This window comes from Primulina eburnea, chromosome 6 (genome assembly GCF_022965805.1).
Source record: "Primulina eburnea isolate SZY01 chromosome 6, ASM2296580v1, whole genome shotgun sequence".
NCBI lineage: Eukaryota > Viridiplantae > Streptophyta > Magnoliopsida > Lamiales > Gesneriaceae > Primulina > Primulina eburnea.
Window position 1 is genome coordinate 35,638,703 of NC_133106.1, and position 19,250 is coordinate 35,657,952.

The window sequence follows — 19,250 nt, forward strand, 5'->3', positions numbered from 1 at the left end:
ATCCTAAACGAAGCCGTATCGCGAGGCTTGACCTACCACTTGAATGATGCTAAAAGTGCATATCCTGCACAGGTTAATCTCGACCATTTCCCAATTTCAGCCAGTTCCTCCTCCGTACCTCGCCGCCGACCTCTACTGCACTAAGTCTGCACTGACTCTCTCCACAGCTGCAAATTTGGTAAAAATGGAAGCAACTGCGGACTCTCCGAGAGATGACTTAAACACCCCCATGAACCCAATTTCGAAGAATGCCCAAAAGAAGCTTCTCAAGCAGCAGCGATTCGAGGCGAAGAAAGCCGAAAAGAAGGCGCAGATGAAGGATCGGAAGAAGGAGGAGGCCGAGCGGAGGCGAAAGGAATGGGACGAAAAATTGGCCAGCGTTGGGGTAGAGGAGAGAGAGAAATTGATAGAGGAGAGGAAAGGGTTGAGGAAAGAGCGAATGGACCATCGTTCGGAGGAAAGAGGGAGGAAAATCGAGAGGCTTAACGTAGCGAAAGTAAGTGGGCAAAATGTCGTTATCGACCTTGAGTTCGCCCATCTCATGAGCTCTGGGGAGCTCCATAGCCTTGTGCAGCAGGTATCTTTAGTTTCTTTGTTATGTGAAACCTAATGAGCATGATTGTTTATTGGGATGCTATTGGAAATCGAGAATATTACTGAGCAGGAGATGAGAATGTACTTAAAAATATTTTGTGATGGATTAGTCTATGAATCAGTGTTCTAAATGGCTATCTAGACCTTGCTTAGGCACTAAGTGGCGATCTAGGCGGCCGCCTAGGCAGTTCCGAAACGGTACCGGCCCTCGACCCCCTCTCTTTTCTCTAAATTGGTCTCTGTAAGGGGTTGGAGACCATCCAACGAACGAGGTGGTCGAAAGGATCAATGATTTTAAACTCTGTCAAAGCCAAAATAATTTTAAAAATTCTGTCAATTTAAAAACCTTTGATATAATTAAAACAAGCTTCATTGTCGTTTGAATTTATTTTTGGTTTCAAGTGTCCTCAACCATCAGTTACCACGTGCCTCCAGCGACCGCTGCCTTCAGCCACCAGCTTAATTATTTTGTTAGTTCACATTTATATATTTATTTGCACTTTGTCTATTACATCGTACAAAGTTTTTTTTATACATAACATTATTCAATTACATAAAAAAAATATGATTATTTGCAATTACATTGCATGATTATATAGTTACATATAAAAAATTCAACCGTCTAGGCTGCCACGGACCGCCCCACCACCGCCTCCCGCGATTTACAACATTGCTATGAACTAGATTTCGTCATTAAAAGTTCAACTTAAATCATATTTGGCTTTTAATTGATCTTTCGATTATAATAGAAACCAGAAGGAACCTAATGTTGTGAGTTATCCATATGCCCAAAAAGTCACCATCTTGTTCATGTTTAAGTTTGACATTCGGAATTGGCTGCTTGCTTCCAACATCTTTTGCGAAATTCCAAACCTCTTTCCCCTATACTGCTTGAATAAAGTTCTAAGGGGTGTTCAAGTTTATACCCTAATTCGCTCCATTAGCAGTCTGTTAAAGCACTGACATTATTCATTCCTATAAAGGCGCATAAAAAGAGTATTCATTCCTGACCAGATCGGTTGTAGTCTTAAACTCGTTTGTCTTTATTTGGTTTAGTCCACCTGCTTTATACACTATCTACAATCATGAACTCTTTTTTGAAATACAATGTCATATTCTGATTTCAGTTTGCTAGCATCATAGTTAATTTTGGGAGTGCTATGTTGTATGTTCCTACTTTGCTGTTCCTAAGCTCCCAATTCATGTAGGCTTCAACTTAGAGCAGCTTCTGCTGTTCTCTTGTCATTGAGAGACCCTTACGGTCTCATAACATGTTAATTTTGGTTAGGTTAGATAGGAGTTTGAACAACAGTGTCCTGAGTGTATTTTGAGCTTATGCGTCTGATTTTAGGGTGAGTTTACTAGAAGTTTTGAATCAATTTTTTTTGTAGGCTGTGCATGCAATTAATTTATCTTCTTTTATAGTTCCAGCTTCCAGGATTATCTAATTATTACTGATGTTGCAGATTATGTATTGTTATGCAATTAATGGAAGACGTGCCTCACCGGCCCATCTTTGGCTGACAGGATGCCAAGGAGAAATGCAAAACCAGCTTCAACAGATCCCAGGATATGATAACTGGATAATCGAGAAGAAGGATCAATCATATTTTGAAGCTTTTCTAGATAAAAGAGAGAATTTGGTTTACCTCACCGCCGATTCTGAAATTGTGTTGGATGAACTTGATCCTAGGGCCATCTACATCATCGGTGGCTTGGTAGATCGCAACCGTTGGAAAGGCATTACCATGAAGAAAGCAAAAGAGCAAGGCATTAAAACTGCAAAACTGCCCATTGGAAATTACCTAAAGATGTCTAGTTCTCAGGTGTGATTTGTTTTTACTCGACCTCTCGCATTTGGTTTGTTTCTTCTTTTTTTTTTAACGCAATTTGGTTTGCTTCTGGGTATTCAATGTGGTATGGCCTGATGTAGCTGGAGATTATATTCAGCTTTTGTTCCATACTGTCAGATAAGCGCTTCATAATTAAGACAATCCAGAGAATTTTCCTTTTCCACCTCATTGTCAGTCAGACGTTATGTAATAATGAAGTTAGAATTACGAAATACCAGTTGTTTCCCTGGCAGCACAAATATTTCAGTGAAGTTCAGGTTCTCGTCACACAAGTAACACAGTTGTTTGAAGATATTTTTAATATATAGTCTTTCTGATGGACCAATGAAGCAACTAGATCGATAGCTGCAACTTGATTTGATACATAACTGATTTTTCTCTCCTCGTTTCCTTATTTATGCTCGCTCGAAATAAAAACACTTACATTTTCCATTGACAAATCTTTTTGTTTTGTACGAGACCACAGGTCCTTACTGTGAATCAAGTCGTGGAGATACTACTGAAATACTTGGAAATGAAGGACTGGAAAGAGTCATTTTTTCAGGTGATTCCTCAAAGGAAAAGATGTGAAGCTGTATCTGAAGAAAGCAAAGAAAGGCTCGAAAGAAAATGTAATGGTGGATACGAAGATGAGAAAAGGAGTACTGAAAGACTGGAAGAGAAAGACGATGAAAATGAAGATAATAGCAGACTAGAAGTAACTGATGGTGCAGGGATAGATGATCAGAAGATAAAGAAGCAATGCGTTGAAAATCCAAGTGTAAATTGTTACATGGGAAGCTAGCAACCCATCTCCTAAGATTCATATACGATAATTTGCTGGAATTGTGAAAATTTTGATCTAATTTGAAGGAGAGTCAAATGTTCACTCATCTCTCTCACCTGGCTGACAAAAGCTGTGAATCATTCTTGAGCCAGTCAGGCAAAGGGGCCCCCTCGGAGAAGGGCAACTCGCGAGAATGAAGTCCGTTTGATGAAATAACACTTGTCTGGGTTTGGTTATTGTGATATTAACGAGGGTCTTTTTTTATGATGAAATTGTTTGACACAAGAAGTAGCTCTATACTTTAAAATGATTAGATTATCTGCCAAATTTAAATGAATATACAAGACTCGAGCATGTAAGTTCATAAAATATTAGGCAATGAAGATAACTGCGATCGACTAGATCCCAGCATTGGATTTATACCATGTAAGCTGGAGGGAGGTGAGGATGACGTCAAGTCATCATGCCCCCAGAAAAGTTTGGGTAGAGCCGGATCCAAGCGAGTTTCTGAAAGATCGAAAGAGTCGCTCTTTCAAAATTTCAGAACTATGTTTTTATGAGATTGTCACTGTAGGCCATGGGCTTGGCAGTACCCAGCAAGCAATACTTGAAGTCATGATATTTTCGTCAGATTAGATGTAATTTTTTTATTACACCGACTGAATATATATATATATATATATATATTACACCGACTGAATATATATATATATATATATATATATATATATATATATATATATATATATATATATTTTTTTTTTTTTTTTGAAAGGGATTATGTTTGTTATATACTGAATGAATGGATGATAATTTGTTTTCTTCGTCATATGAAAAAAAACCGAAGGAAGATAAATTTGTATCAGAAATAGCGAGTAAATTTAACACTAAGTCCACTGTCATAGAATAGCATGCATACAGCAAGTTATACTTTACCCATGACCTTGTCTGTTTACTCTTAACTAAAAAAAACCAAAGCATTCAGACACCAATTCACTTTTCTCCTTCTTACAACTGCTCCTTGCACTGAGTAAATGGGTCCACACAGGCCAAAGGCATCGCAGCACCAAGCGATGGATCCACATTGCCTGGATCTTTCAAGAACCCATTCATCATCGGAGGTCCAAAGAAGCCATGGTGATGCGCCACGTGAAAACCCGCCGGGGGAAATCCCGGAAACCCAAAAGAAGCATGATCCGGTGCCCTCTTCACCATCGGCTCCCCTCTCAACGAGCCGCGTTCCCCTCCATCAAACTCGCGGTACCGGTGCAGGTAGAGGGTAAGCGGTTCAATGTAGTCGTCGAAGCCGAGTTTGCTCATGGCCCATAGAACGTCCTCCGCTGTGATAGTCTTCCTCTGCTCGCGCTGGCACCTGTCATTGGCTTCGCTGGTGATGAAGCTGATGTACTCGGAGACACATTCTTGGATTGTTTCCTTTGCATCGTCCGAGATTTTGGCGTGCGGAGGGAGGATCTTGCGCATGATACGGATTACATTCGCTATTGGCATGAAGCGGTCTTGCTCGCGCACTGTGCATTCAGTGTCCTCCGGAGTGTTGGGGTGATTTGTTTGAGGCGACGGCTGCCCCATACTGATTTCTGGGGATTTCATAGCTAGTACGTGATTTTGCTAATGGTGGGATAAAAGGATTCATTTGAAGCAGAAAGTTAACAAGAAAATAAAGTGTAATTAACACATGAAAGAAGAATAATTAAATGGATGAAAGCAGAGAAAAGCAAACAATTAAGATTTAAGTATATATGATGATAAAAATTTCAGGTTTTACACAGTATCATAAAATTTACACCGTTCGAATAATTAAAATTTAAATCCCTTCTTTATTTTCCACTAAATTTCATCTGTCATAACGTGAGGATGGAGTGGGAAAAAAATGACAAGTAGATTTTGACTGTCTCAAAATGCACGAGTAACGTGGAATTTCAAGAATCCGGTGGGGACATATGTTGCATGTAAGCCACTTGTTACTTATTTGTCTGCTTAACATAATGTCAAAACGTTGTTGGTTGTAAATGGGTTTTTCACATCAAAAGAAAATCCCGATGGCTTTATCTCCAAGTATAAAGCTCGCTTTGTTCCCTTGGGCTTCCATCAAAGGCCTGGCATTGACTTTCATTACACATTCAGCCCCTCGTGAAACCGACAATTATTCGTCTCATTCTCGCCCTTGCTTTATCCCATGGCTGGCCTCTTCGTCGGTTGGACATCAACAATGCCTTTTTCCATGTCACATTATTTGAAGAAGTGTTTATGCAGCAACCACCAGGTTTCATTGATCAATCTCAACCCGATTCTGTATGTAAACTTCGAAAAGCAATTTACGGCCTCAAACAAGCTCCTCGTGCCTAGTATACTGAGCTCAAAGATTTCTTAAACTCTTATGGTTTTGTAAATTCACACAATGACACCTCATTGCTTATTTATCATACACATGTTGTTACAATCTATTTCCTAGTCTATGTAGATGATCAAATAGTCACATGAAACAAGCCAGACCACTTTTTAAAGGCTCTGGCGCTCGATTTTCAATCAAGGATCTTGTGGACCTCCATTATTTTCTTGGTATTGAAGTTCTCCTAGTAAAATCTGGCATGCTTACCCAACATAAGTATATTCGGGATCTCTTGGTTAAAACCAACATGACTGGTGCTAAAGAGTGTACTACATCAATGTCCTCATCTCAGATTTTGCAACTTAATGATGGTTCCAAGCCAACCGATGCTACACAATATCGCCAAACAGTAGGAACTCTGCAGTACTACCTCTATCTTACAAGGCCAGATGTGTCATATGTTGTCAATAAACTAGCTCGCTTCATGCATCGCGCCCTACTGAAAATCATTGGTCAGTAGCTAAGCGCGCGTGTCTTGCGCTACCTAAAGAACACCATGCATCATGGGCTATTTCTAAAAAGAAATCAGGAACTTGACCTCACAGCTTTCACATACGCAGACTAGGCAGGTAACCATGATGACTTCAGCTCCACCTCCGCCTACATTATTTATCTTGGAGGTATTGCCATCTCTTGGTGCTCAAAGAAGCAAAAGATTATAGTGCGTTCTTCGACTGAAGTTGAATATCGATCTCTTGCTTCATGTGCTTCGAAGGTCCTTTGGATCAAAAACCTGCTACAAGAGCTGCATGTTAATTGTCCTACTGCTCTGAAAATTTTCTGTGATAATGTTGGTGTCACTTATCTCTCTGTTAATCAAGTCTTTCACTCAAGAATGAAGCACATTGCCATTGATTATCATTTTGTCCGTGATCATGTTGCTCGCGGCTCGTTCTCTGTCTCTCATATTCCCTCAAAGGACCAACTTGCAGACGCTCACACAAAACCCATGTCCTCTACTTCGTTCCAGACTTTGCGCTCCAAGAATATTGTTATCTCCAATGGGTGCTCCATCTTGCGGGGGGATGTTAGAGAAATCTCAACTGAACCATCTTCAAAATCGTCTCCGGATTATCTCTCAAATTGTTACAACAAATGATAAGATAATATTTATCATATTCTTTGTATGTAGGACCATTTATTACAGAAATAATCATATAAATATTTCAACATTTAAATTATTTCATTTATGCAAAAGAATACTTTCTGCTGCATATCTTTTAAAGACATCTGAAAGTTCACACATTTGCATGCAAATAAAAAATAATTTGTAGAAGGGTGTTTCTTCAGTTGGTTTAACAATTTCTTGAGTGAAAACGAAATCAACACCCTAGCATATTTTTCCTTTGAATTATGTTTTTTTAAAAACAATTCCCTGGAATTATAAGAAAACATCCATGGGAATAATAATGTTAGAAGAGATATATGAATCCATCAAACATCGTTTTTGCTGGAAGCAAATCCAATTGGAATTTCATCTATAACTTAACAAGAACGAAAATTCAGCCAAAAGGCTAACATTTAAGCAAAAGCTCAAAATGTTCTCTTTAAGATAAGAAGGAAAAAAAAGAAGAAAAAAGCAAACCCCAATTCAAGATTACCAGAGCTTGTCCTTGGAAGCTTCTGGTAGCCATGGAAGCCTTCATTTCTTCCGAGTTCCATCTCTCTCTATATAACTATCTTTCACTCTCCCACGCACTGAGATTTTGTTTTCTTTTTCTATGATGAAAGTGAAAGATGGAGAGGAATAAATGGGCAGATGAGTCCGCATTAAATTATATAGAACCAAACAACAAAATTGCAAAGAGAAAAAAATAAAAAGCGCACAGCACGTGGCAGCAGGCGTTGTGAACGAGAGAACGACATTCGCCGGCGCGCGGGAAATTGCATGCTTTAGCTTTCACAGTTTGGGCAGAGCTGTGGAGCATTGACCGGCAGCGACATATATATACATGCAAACACAAACATAAACACACACACACAGGGTTGGTTTCTTAACGAGCATGCATGCTTAATTGCTTTAATTAATCAGTTTTAGAGTTCCAATCCAATACAGTTTTTCAGGTGGAAAAGAATGGTCTCTCGAATTAAGATAATTTACTGTGTCATGGGGAATATGAACAAAAATAAGCTCTTGATCTTACATTTATCTCGTGGAGCTCTTCAATTTCATATTCAAGAAATTGTGTTGGAAAAACTTATTTTATTTAAACACAATATTTTTACTCTCTCAAATGAAATTAATAATATTATTTATTTCCTTTTCCATCGTGTCAAATAAAAATCCTACATTTTCTTCGCGTTTACTTAGTGATGTATGATTATGCGTAGACAAATCATATTGAGACTATTAAACTAATTTTATAGGATGTGTAATAATGATGGATAAGTAATAATATATATGTTTATTTTGATTGATCAATTTTATGATTGAGACTATGATTATAAAGTAATGAGTTCTAATTTTCTTAAATATTTATAATAAATAATCTTATTTTTTATTTATATTTGTAAAATTGAGATTGCGATTATTATTGAAGAATATAAATATTTATTAATAATTCACATGTAAGTTATTTCAATTCACCAAAATTATAAGTATAAATATATCTTTTTCTGAAAAATTAATAATTTGTGTAAAAAAATTTCCACAATAAGTATAAAATCAAATGAGATGTAGTAAATAATATCTTATTTTGTTTATTTTTATTCATGTTTTATAATTTTTGAAATGATTTTTTCATATATTTTTTAAAGTAAAGAGTATTAATGTAATTCTCGTCAATTGGAAAAAAATGTTGATTAAAAATGATTATTTATTACACTTCTTATTTGTGCAGGTTATCAAGTTTCAAAGTCTAAATTAGAAGTATGAATGTGGTTTAAAAATTAATACTAGTCATAAAAAAACAAGTAAACATGAGATTCATAGTATCATTTAGGTTGCCCATAATAACTCTATTTTTACATTGTATTATTTTCTTGAAATAATGATAAAAAATTGCAAGCGCTATGATAAATAAAATATTATTATATTTAATTTTAAAGCTCAATTAGTTTAAATTATATATAAAAAATTAATTCTTGTAGATCGACTACAAAAAAAAAACCCAGTCATATGAGTAACTCTTTAATGTTTAATTTTAAATATTCAATTTTATGATAAATATTGGCTGACTGATAATTATATAATTATCTAAAAATTAAATTTAAACAAATAAATAGATATTATAATTTTCTAAATGTTAACTTATGATGATCATATCTTATTATATATATATAATAGAATAAAAATTAAATAATAATGTTATAGTAAAAAGTATATTACGCAGTTAATTTCTGACGTGTGAACATCCTAGTACAGAAAAACAAAGATTTTTTTTCATACGTGAAGAAGCCTTTGCCACTTCAATTACAAAAAGCAGTATGATACCAGTTTCAAGAAAACTATTTTTTCTACTCCAAAAAACGCCCCTTTTTCCACTCTAAATCCATCCCTTCGATCCCAAGGTTTCAATGATAAAAACCCTTTATCATTCTTGAATTCGACAATTAGCGATCCCAAGATTTGTTAATTTGTGGATTAAGAAAGTGTTGGGGGTGCTTATTTGATTGTTTCAGGGAAAACTTCAGGTCGTCGATGAGTTCTTCCGTGTTACCGGTTTCGTCAGAGAAGCAAGTGGAGAGGATCTTGGAGGCGGAAAACGATGATCATGAAGGAGTGATAGTAGAAATGACCAATGACCCCATGGATCCTGGTGTATTTGCTTCTTTACTAAGAGCTTCGCTTACCCATTGGAGAAAAGAGGTATATATGTCATGAGCTACTTATTATTAGAAATGGAAACGAATACTGAATCTTGAATGGTTTTTTTTTACGAAGCTTGGAATTTAGATTGATCGGTTAATTGAGTGTTCAGTAAAGTGCTTCATGTTTGCCTGATGTGTTATATTTACAAGCTTCCAATTCACCGCTTCTTGTTTTTTTGCGGTGATAGTAAAGTTTTTCAGGAAGGAGGGATTTTAATGTGAATTTAAATCCTTTTTGTTTATTTGTGGACTGAAATAAACATCTATAAAACCTGATAAAAATATAGTGTCAAGCTATTGTTGTTGGTGTATGCATGTGAATAATTTGAGCACCCATTTAGTTGATACCTCTAAAGAGAACAATGGACATGTGCGACTGCAGAATCGGGTTAGTAAATGCAACTGTATATTAAGTTACCGAGAATTAAAAAAATTACTGAAAGCTTTATTAGAAAGATATAATTATGTTCCTGGCAAATATTGCTTCTCTCCCAGTCTGGCGTGAATTCGTTTCTTTATTTGTTTTTCCCTGTATTTGTAAGTTTTTTGGAGTGGCATTTTGGGGAAGATTAGCTAGTAAGACTGTAGCGTGGAGTGAGATGCAGGGTTGACTTCAAAAAAGGATTGTGGTGACCTTAATGATAGATTTGGTGAACGTGAGGCTACTTTTTTGTTAGCCCTTCTGTTAGAGATCATGATGACTCATGCATGACTAAAGTAAATATTAATCTTGAGATGATGGTGGTTATCTTTGTATTGTTTTGGTAGAATTTACTTTAAAGGGTTAGTTAATTTTCACCCGGAGATTGAGATGAATGATTTGCAGGGAAAGAGGGGTGTGTGGATTAAAATGCCTATTGATCTTGTGAATCTTGTTGAGCCTGCTATCAAGGTAAGTTCTTATGAAGTAATAGTTATAAATTTTCTTTTCTTTTTTAATAAACAAAGTGCTTCTTCTTCTTCTTTTTTTGTTTTTTAAATTTTGCCATTCTTTGCTATCATTGACATCTCGTGTTTCAGGAAGGATTCTATTTTCACCATGCAGAACCTAGATATTTGATGCTCGTGCATTGGCTTCCTAGTGGTGCAAATACTCTGCCAGCTAATGCCACACATCGAGTGGGTATTGGTGCATTCGTCTTGAATGAAAAGAACGAAGTATGCAATACTGTCTTTTTTTTTATTTCTGGTATTTGCTTTGACAAATGATATTATATCATTTCAACTTTCTTGGCACACCATTTACATCTCTTGAAAGTATTAACTTGCATTTTTAAAATCATAAAGGTGCATGTGCATTAGGAGTTGTCTATTAGCTTTCAGCAAAGATAATGACCTCAAAAAAAATTTCAGACATAACTTGATTTGTTAGAGATGGGGTGTGTGCGACTCAAATATATGACAAAATCCAAAGAAAATTTCCTCTGTACTCCTTGGCTGACAAAGAGAAATTTGTAAGAAGGAAATCCAATACTTAGTACCGGAGGGGGTTAGTTGGAAACCACATACATGAGTTGATTGTAGTTTTGTCTTTCTTGACCAAAACCTTTTATCTGGCTTATGCTTGTGGCATACCTTGATTATTTGTTGTGCAAAAACCATTTGTTGCTGCTGCTTGAGCGGTAAAAAAAGGTATCTCTTTTCTCAAATATCCGAACCCAAGTATCGGCATTATAGAAGAGTAGAGAGTCTAGAGACTTCATCCAACTAAAATGAATAGAACCCAGAAAATGGAAAAACTGGATCTTTGATGTTGGCCTTTCATCACATATGAAATATCAGATTGCATGACTGAAATAGGTTTCTCTGTTATAGACTCACCCTCTGATTTGACGTAGACACACAATTCTACCCATGCATACACATGAAACGAAATATATACTCTTTTTACTCTTGGTTGCGATCCTATACAGGTTCTAGTTGTTCAGGAAAAGAGTGGCAGATTTCGGGGAACGGGGGTGTGGAAATTCCCTACGGGAGTTGTTGATGAGGTAGGTTCAGACTGTGGGTTTTTAAAACAAATGACTAAATATGAAACTCCCCCCCGCCTTCAACTATATCAATATTTCTTACACTCACAGGGTGAAGATATCTGCGATGCTGCAGTCAGGGAAGTAAAAGAAGAAACAGGAGTAAGAGCAAATTGGCCTCTTCTCTTTTAAAATTTGATGTATAACTAATCTCTATAAATCTAATTGTCTATGCTTTTCTTCACTCCTGTCCTGTTTCAGATCGACTCAAAATTTATTGAAATTCTAGCATTCAGGTACATACTTTGCTCAATATCGCACCATTCTCTGAGGAGTTTTGGACTCGTAGGCTACATTTTTTATTAAACATCCCCGCACCAAAATAATTTTGTGATTTGATACTGTTCGTGTTGCTGTAATCGCTTTTGTGTTTAAACTTCCTCACCCTTATTCTTGATTTTTTTTCCTGCTTTATGCTGTGTTGGTTTATTGTGTAAATTTTATTCTATGATCCCCCAGACAGAGCCACAAATCATTCTTTGAGAAATCAGATCTATTCTTCCTTTGCATGATGCAACCTCTCTCATTTGACATCCAGCCACAGGAAGCAGAAATAGAGGCGGCACAGGTTTTCTTTTGAGTTATCGTCATCCAAGAAACCATTCAGTTATATTATCAACCATCAAAATATACTGCTCCTATAATCTCATTAACATGTTCCAGTGGATGCCGTATGAAGAATACACAGCTCAACCATTTGTTCAGGAGCACGAGCTCCTTAGGTACATTGCTGATATATGCAATCAAAAGAAAGAAAAGGGCGATGAGGGATACTCTGGATTTTCTCCCGTGCCTACGATGACTGGGTTTTCTGATAACAAGGGCTATTTGTACTTAAACAGGCATGACCTCAACCTTTCATGAGATTAGAACTCGACAGCTATACATCTATACGTTGAATGGATGGTTCTGTGATCAAATATACTAGAGGGCCTTCGGACTTCATCGAAAATTCACAGTGCTGCAGCATGGTAAAGTTTATATATACTATCTATTTATTTCCATGCATAAATATACTCATTGTACTAAAGTGTAACTCAGAAGCCGAATCTAGTGTAGAATGCAAGTCGACCGAGAACACAAGGTTGTGTTTGGGCTGAAGAATTCATATCCACCAAAAGGACTCGTTAGATAGAGTTCAAATTATTTAATCACAATGCTTTGTGCATGCATACATACATACACAAAATACCCAAATTAAGCACAAGGGATTTGGAACGTGAAATAGAAATCATTTGACTCGAAACCAAACCCATCCTAGCATAATAGTTTGTCTAAATGGATTGATGATTTCAAGGAATTCTGAAAGGCGATTGAATGCATCGAACAAGACATTTTACCTCGTGAAGTAATTCACGGTTGATTCGATGCTGGGTGTGGGGGCACTGCCCACACCATATCAAGGGCCAGGATTTCATTTCAGGAGGGAGGGGGGGCAATTAAAAAAAAAAATGGTCTGCAGGCACTGTCTGCAGGGGTAGCATGAAATATTCCGTAATTCACGCAGTACATTTGATAACTATCGATGTAGGAATTGTTGTGTAGTAAGATTTCGTTCTTTGAATTTTTTTGATCAAATCTTCCAAGAAAATGACCAACCATTTCAGATATTTTGTTAGATGAACGACAAGTATATGACATGCGAATTCCAAATGCGAGTTTTATAGTGATAATAATTGTGAAACGTAAGGTAGGGTAAGAAGCCAAAACACGCTATCGGCACTTACTATCCCCCAATCATAATCAATAGAAAACAAACAAGAAAGCGATTTCGAACAGTATTTGATGATTAAATTGCGGACCCGAAATAAATGAAAACATTGTCTCTTTTGGCCCCCACCACTCCAAAATTTTATTTTCCAATCTCATCGATCTATTTTTGTAGCCTTCCATTGTGACAAAGACATATAACAACCCTTTTCACAATAAAAATTTTCACTTTATTTTATTTTGGTGAGGTAAGTGAACGTTTGGTTAATCATCACGAGCTCGAATGTTTTAATTATTATTTTTTTGTTGAGTTTGTGGCATTAGATTTGTCTATTGTGATTTATCTGACTAAGGTGGTTTGTAAGTTATTGTTTTGATTTTAAGATTTAACCAGGACGTGGACTCTCGTGTCGTAAAAAAAAGTATCTTGAATAAATAAATAATTATTTCGTGCTTATTTCAAATTTTTTTTAAAGATCAAATAGTTTGATCGATCCCATACCTGTGGATAAATCGATGGGCAGGTTCAATTATTTAAGATTTTGACAAGTATTTTATTTTATACCACCGTGAAATTATTCTTCCATGATCAAAGCAATTTTCAATCCAGGAATTGCTCAACCTGTTGCAAAAAGACTTTTGTACATCTTAATTTCATCAATTATTATTTTTGTTTATGATTTTGCCTACAAAACATAAGATCCATTTCTATCAGATCTCAACCAATTTTTTTAAAAAAATTATTTTAAAGATTTCGATAGATAGTTGTTAGAAATAGAGAATCTGTTTATTTGGAAAAGAGGAATCTCAATAATTTGAGCCTCGAGTTTCTTATAGAAATGGTATAACGAAACTCTGATAATATAATAATCAAACCTTGTCTCTTAATTTTTTTTATCTAACAAATTACCATTCGTCAAAGTTTTAATGAAAGTTGTTTATTATCTTGCAGACCATTAAATTAGCATACTAAGTCGCGATTGGCTCGTGAGATGATATAATAAATTAAAACATAAGAATGACACAATTTTTTTTAAAACTTTTAATTATTGTAAAAGTTTGAACCAATTTTAGGATGATTCTCATTTATCATAAAGTAGGTATCTTGTGAGACGGTCTCACGAATCTTTATCCGTGAGATGAGTCAACTCTACCAATAATCACAATAAAAAGTGATACATTTAGCATAAAAAATAATAATTTTTAATGGATGACCCAAATAAGAGATCCGTCTCACAAAATACGACTCGTGATAGCACCTCAACAAGTTTTTGTCTTTTATCATATTAAATGATGCCTAATAAAATATCTTTTATCTAGCTCGGCCCTTGCATTCAATGATCAGATGGACCGAAGACAAACTATAACCTGTTCCAATATTTCACACAAGACCATTGGTATAATTTTAGATTGATTCGAAACTAAACTGAACTAAAATCAAAATTATCTTAAAAAAAGTTGAAATCGAAATGATTTTTCAAAAACTTACAACTATAAAACCAGGATTATCTTCAAACCACCTACTGTTATTTTCACGTTATATTTACTGAAAAAAAATGGAAAAAATGGCTGAGATGAAAGTCCATACTGCTGCTTGTCCTGAAAGTAGAGGGAGATGGAATGATTTTACCTGCATTTCCCATTAAACCCACACGGCCACACCCGTTGGGGCCCTTTTCTTCCTCGCCACTCTTACTTTCATCATCACAATTATTACTATTAATTTATTTTTAGAATCCATGATTCACAAATTTAACAACAATAATACATCTCCAAACTCACAGGACAAGGTTCATTACACTACCAATACATGATTACATTACAAGGGAAGATATGATATCACAACCCTCTTCTCCTCCACTTTCTTGTGATCAACAATCAAACAAAATACCATTTCGTACTACCAAGATTCCGGTAATTATTCAAAGGAGATTCATCGATTAAATCTAGCGAACCCCCCTCTTCTGCTTGCCTTCCTTTTTTCTTTCCTTTTCTTCAGCATGTTTTTTACTGGGATTATGCTGAACTGGTATCCGTGAACATAGATTCTTGTTAGGTGGGGGGGGGGGGGGTTCGGTTCTTCTGTTGTGTTTTTTTGCGACAAGAAGGATAACTTAATGGGGAATGCTAATGGAAGGGAAGAGGTTGGAAGTGACGGCCCATCTGAGGTTGAGGATGAGGTTGCTGCTGGTGGTGGTGCGCAGGTTAGCATGGTGGATCAATTTGGTGGGCATGCTGGTGAGTTAATGGGGCAGTCCCCCCCACCGAGTCCTAGGGCTTCACAATCTCCCTTGATGTTTAGACCACAGGTCTGTGTTTTTTTCCCTTATTCCTCGTGGATTCTTACTGCGGGAAAAAGCCTTTTTATGTTTCTTGTTATCCCTGGGTAATGAAAACTTGTTCCTAGTTGTTTGTGGAGTGTAAAGATTGGATCTTGTGTTTGAATCGAGCAAAATCTATGGTTTTGAGAGGTGATGAGAAATTTTATCTCGTGTAGCGTATTATTGATTTCCTTTAGCTTCAAATACTGGGATAGATCTGCAGTCTTTGGTGGTTTGATTCATATATCTTTTCCATTGTGAGTAAATATTTTCTTCAAATTTGTGGTTTTGGATAATTTTCGATTTTGATAGGCCCTGTATGTTAATTGAAATTTGATGGAAAATAATAATTGGCTATTAAGGTTCTTTAATGTTGAAGGCCTTCAATCAAGATAGGTCGTTGTTTTGTGCACAGAATTTGGAAGGAATATTATGTGAATAACTGGATATCCTTTCAACGAGTTTCCTTTTTTGAAAGTAACTATACCGTACGAATTTACATCCATCAACTAATGGCTGCATACAATTCTATCTCAAATTTACAAATACTGTTCGTGATTTTTCTGTCTGTTTCAAACTGGTGCTTGCTATAGCAAAGAAATATCTTTATTTGTTTTCTTTATTCTCTGTGAGTCCACAGACCCAGCCAAGAATACTGGTTTATAAATGAAACTATGTGGTGTGCAGCTGTTCCATTTAACTGCACAATGTCTACTTTAAAGAGACCCGTCTTATCTGTAATTTCAGATGCCAGTGCTTCCTTTACAAAAACCCGATGAGTTGCAAATCCCCAACCCTTCTTGGATGCAAGCTAGCCCGGTGTACGAAGACATGTATAATGAACATGGAGTTCCGACTATGATTACTTGGAGCTATGGAGGCAAGGAAGTTGCTGTGGAGGGGTCATGGAATGACTGGAAAACCAGGTTAATTTCTTGTTTTGCGTGAGCATTATTAGCTCGATCTTTAATATCTTAAACAAATTCTGAATCCTTTGTCTTTATTCAGTGAGCCGTTGCAGAGATCAGGGAAAGATTTCACCATCATGAAAGTACTTCCTTCAGGATTTTATCAGTATAGGTTCATTGTTGATGGGCAATGTAGGTATTCCCCTGATCTGCCATGTGATCAGGATGAATCTGGGAATGCCTATAACACTTTAGATTTGCAGGTAACTACTGCTTTCTTTTATTGATGCAGACGTTGGAAACTTTTTACCTTTTCACAAGAAATAAATTTATGGGAAGGCCTTTAAGTTCAAAGCTTTTGTGGTGCCAAAATGCATTGACTTCTTCCATGAACATGTCTTAGTTAACACTGATCTGTGAATAATTATGCATCCCAACGTGAATGAGCTATTCAAAGATAGATATTGGTGGCTGAACTGTTGGATTACTTTGGGCTTTTCATTTCGCTTTTCCTTCAGTTGCTTTATTATATGTGTTAGCCTCTCTCGCCTATAATAGGTTTCCAAATCCATTTGAACTTTTGTCGATCTAACATGAAAAATTGAACAATTACCGATTTATATATTTGAAAGGAGTAGATGAAGGCGTCGTGCGCTTAGAATTTAAAGTTTTTTAGTATATTTGCTCATCTTCTATACCTTGACCCACCTATTTCTGTAGGGAGATGATGAAAAAAGATAATTCTAGTTTACAGTTGCTGATTTCGTATCATTTATATCATATTTTTGCTCCATATTTCTAATTTCTAGATTTAGACTGTTCCAACTTCCAAATAGCTGTAGGAAATTCTACCCACAAGTGGAATATCTTGTTTATCCGGGCATGCTTCAGTTGGTGGTTAATCAAATGGGACTGCATGCTTCGTTCACCTTACACACTAGATAAAAATGGAATCATAGGTATTTTACTAGTGTCCATCGGAAGTTCAGAGTTGATGGAGAATTTTATTGCTAAATCTGGAGGAAACCCACCATGGGCGACTTGTAAATATACTGCTTAAAATAAAGTGCCATTGTAAATTTGTGTTTCTGCATCTCTGTGACATGACACTTGTCTTTGCATGGATGTAGAGCATTTATGTTATCTTAGTCTGGCTAGCACAGAAGAATTTAGGAGACTCAGTCACTGGGATATTATACCTCCTTTTATTTTGAATTTGCTCCTGTTTTGGTCTTTTATAATGATGTTAATGCAGAGTAAATTTCTGAAATATGAAATGCATGATTTCCTATAGTTTCTTCAAAACAGATTCTTTCCATGACAAACCGCCCAACTCAAAATGATGATCTTCAATCATCGGCGGATCATCTTGTGTTTATACCTTACTTTGTCCATTTATGTGGAGTGCTTCGGTTTGTTTAAATAGGATCTGCAATGTGCTGCAGGATTATGTCCCAGAAGACATTGATGGCATTTCTGGTTTCGAACTGCCTCAATCCCCGGATGCTAGCTACAACAACACTCAACTCGGTCAAGAGGATTTTGCGAAGGAACCTCCAATGGTTCCTCCCCATCTAAATCTGTCTTTGCTCAACGCTCCATCACCACAGTTGGAGATTCCACCTCCTTATTCTAGGCCTCAGCATGTGGTGCTGAATCATCTTTACATGCACAGAGACAGAAGCCGGCCATCGGTGGTAGCACTTGGTTCTACAACTCGATTCCTATCCAAATATGTCACCGTTGTGCTTTACAAATCCATACAGAGGTAAAAATTTATGTTAAAACGGACATCGGTTTTCATCTTTTACTGTAATTGATATAATCGACAGGGACTTGCCAGGCATATTAGTCATGTTTACTTTGTGAACAGACATAAGAGGGAACATTAGAAAAAATATGTTTTGACGCGCACTTTCACGGGTCTTATTAGTTTCTCCTCCCTATTTACCACCCTTCTCCCTATTCTTTTGATATTCTGATCCCGAAGAGGTTCTGTTCTCATAGTTCTTATTATCATCAACCTTGTTGAAACTCTGATGTTTACTTAATTAATTTCGGTGAATCGAAAAATGCCAATTGCCATTACAAATTATTGACACATGAATGCACCCAAACCCCAAATGACAATGACATATCACATGGCAGAATAATATTTTAGGGTAACAAGTGTACTCCCATGTGATACTTGGATGGCCAATCCTCTGTTATCCTGATCTCATCCTCTTATCATCATCTTCTTTTTATCGAGCCTTTCTCATCTTCTTCCTTCATTTTGTCATCCTTCAGTATCGATGGTGGTTTATCCTCTCTCTGATAAACATATTCACCAAGTTTCTAGCGTTCGAAAACTGCGATCATTTGCAATATCTGCTGTCACAGATTGTATGTACCCCTGCAAGGCATAGCTCTGCTAATTCAGCTAATACTGATCAAGCAATTTGGCAGCATAGTAATAAACAATTGTCTCCATATCTGTGCGGCAGTCAGAATAATCTGACCAAAGCTTCAGCTTATGGAACCCTCGTAAGTGTATATGCCAGTTGAGTTTCAATCCTCCATCTCGACTCATTGTCTTTAACTGTTTATATATAAGGTAAATTACCATCTGAGTCATTTCCAACATAAACTTTCGAGCTTTGATCCCCTGCTAGTATAATTCGAGTTCAGCGGTTGGCTGCTCCATTGTTTTTTTTTTTGGGCAAAAAAGTTGCTGATTGAGTCAAGCTTGATGGAGTTGAAGTCGAACTCGGCTCGTTTTCTAAACACGGATAGTTCACAGTAGCGTAGATGGAGAAGAAAGCCGCTGCAAGCTCATTCATCATCATTCTTTTTCCACGTCTTCTTA

General features: G+C 36.5%; 4 protein-coding genes across 5 annotated transcripts; 3 read left to right on the forward strand and 1 right to left on the reverse strand.

The window, feature by feature from the left end:
• Positions 1-3,449, forward strand: LOC140834748 (tRNA (guanine(9)-N1)-methyltransferase). Its single transcript, XM_073199845.1, has 3 exons — positions 1-577; positions 2,061-2,420; positions 2,914-3,449. Exons 1-3 carry the CDS (start codon positions 44-46, stop codon positions 3,229-3,231), a joined length of 1,212 nt encoding a protein of 403 aa, XP_073055946.1. The 5' UTR covers positions 1-43; the 3' UTR covers positions 3,232-3,449.
• A 654-nt stretch (positions 3,450-4,103) lies between these two features.
• LOC140833566 (nuclear transcription factor Y subunit B-4) lies at positions 4,104-7,342 on the reverse strand. Of its 2 annotated transcripts, none has more exons than XM_073197900.1 (3): positions 7,225-7,342; positions 4,211-4,811; positions 4,104-4,170 (listed from the first exon to the last, which is right to left on the reverse strand). In XM_073197900.1, exons 1-2 carry the CDS (start codon positions 7,283-7,285, stop codon positions 4,222-4,224), a joined length of 651 nt encoding a protein of 216 aa, XP_073054001.1. In that variant the 5' UTR covers positions 7,286-7,342; the 3' UTR covers positions 4,104-4,170; positions 4,211-4,221. The 2 variants fall into 2 exon arrangements, with proteins under 2 accessions (XP_073054001.1, XP_073054000.1); XM_073197899.1 differs by having other exon boundaries at positions 4,211-4,826.
• Positions 7,343-9,022: 1,680 nt separating this feature from the next.
• LOC140834751 (nudix hydrolase 2) lies at positions 9,023-12,612 on the forward strand. The gene is made up of 8 exons (XM_073199846.1): positions 9,023-9,431; positions 10,260-10,325; positions 10,454-10,591; positions 11,347-11,424; positions 11,515-11,565; positions 11,665-11,699; positions 11,923-12,031; positions 12,127-12,612. The coding sequence occupies exons 1-8, from the start codon at positions 9,264-9,266 to the stop codon at positions 12,325-12,327; spliced, it is 846 nt and encodes a 281-aa protein (XP_073055947.1). The 5' UTR covers positions 9,023-9,263; the 3' UTR covers positions 12,328-12,612.
• Positions 12,613-14,921: 2,309 nt separating this feature from the next.
• Positions 14,922-18,404, forward strand: LOC140834752 (SNF1-related protein kinase regulatory subunit beta-2-like). Its single transcript, XM_073199847.1, has 4 exons — positions 14,922-15,482; positions 16,242-16,420; positions 16,503-16,665; positions 17,848-18,404. Exons 1-4 carry the CDS (start codon positions 15,291-15,293, stop codon positions 18,172-18,174), a joined length of 861 nt encoding a protein of 286 aa, XP_073055948.1. The 5' UTR covers positions 14,922-15,290; the 3' UTR covers positions 18,175-18,404.
• The last annotated feature ends 846 nt before the right edge of the window (positions 18,405-19,250 follow it).

Excerpts from the sequence above, each read along its gene's own strand:
- LOC140834748 (XM_073199845.1), top strand. The coding sequence starts at position 44 with ATGATGCTAAAAGTGCATATCCTGCACAGGTTAATCTCGACCATTTCC. Across the intron at positions 578-2,060 it reads TCCATAGCCTTGTGCAGCAG|ATTATGTATTGTTATGCAAT; the intron begins GTATCTTTAGTT and ends CTGATGTTGCAG. Across the intron at positions 2,421-2,913 it reads TAAAGATGTCTAGTTCTCAG|GTCCTTACTGTGAATCAAGT; the intron begins GTGTGATTTGTT and ends ACGAGACCACAG.
- LOC140833566 (XM_073197899.1), bottom strand. The coding sequence starts at position 7,285 with ATGGAACTCGGAAGAAATGAAGGCTTCCATGGCTACCAGAAGCTTCCA. Across the intron at positions 4,827-7,224 it reads GCTTCCAAGGACAAGCTCTG|CTATGAAATCCCCAGAAATC; the intron begins GTAATCTTGAAT and ends ATCACGTACTAG.
- LOC140834751 (XM_073199846.1), top strand. The coding sequence starts at position 9,264 with ATGAGTTCTTCCGTGTTACCGGTTTCGTCAGAGAAGCAAGTGGAGAGG. Across the intron at positions 11,566-11,664 it reads AAGTAAAAGAAGAAACAGGA|ATCGACTCAAAATTTATTGA; the intron begins GTAAGAGCAAAT and ends GTCCTGTTTCAG. Across the intron at positions 12,032-12,126 it reads CAGAAATAGAGGCGGCACAG|TGGATGCCGTATGAAGAATA; the intron begins GTTTTCTTTTGA and ends AACATGTTCCAG.
- LOC140834752 (XM_073199847.1), top strand. The coding sequence starts at position 15,291 with ATGGGGAATGCTAATGGAAGGGAAGAGGTTGGAAGTGACGGCCCATCT. Across the intron at positions 15,483-16,241 it reads CCTTGATGTTTAGACCACAG|ATGCCAGTGCTTCCTTTACA; the intron begins GTCTGTGTTTTT and ends CTGTAATTTCAG. Across the intron at positions 16,666-17,847 it reads ATAACACTTTAGATTTGCAG|GATTATGTCCCAGAAGACAT; the intron begins GTAACTACTGCT and ends AATGTGCTGCAG.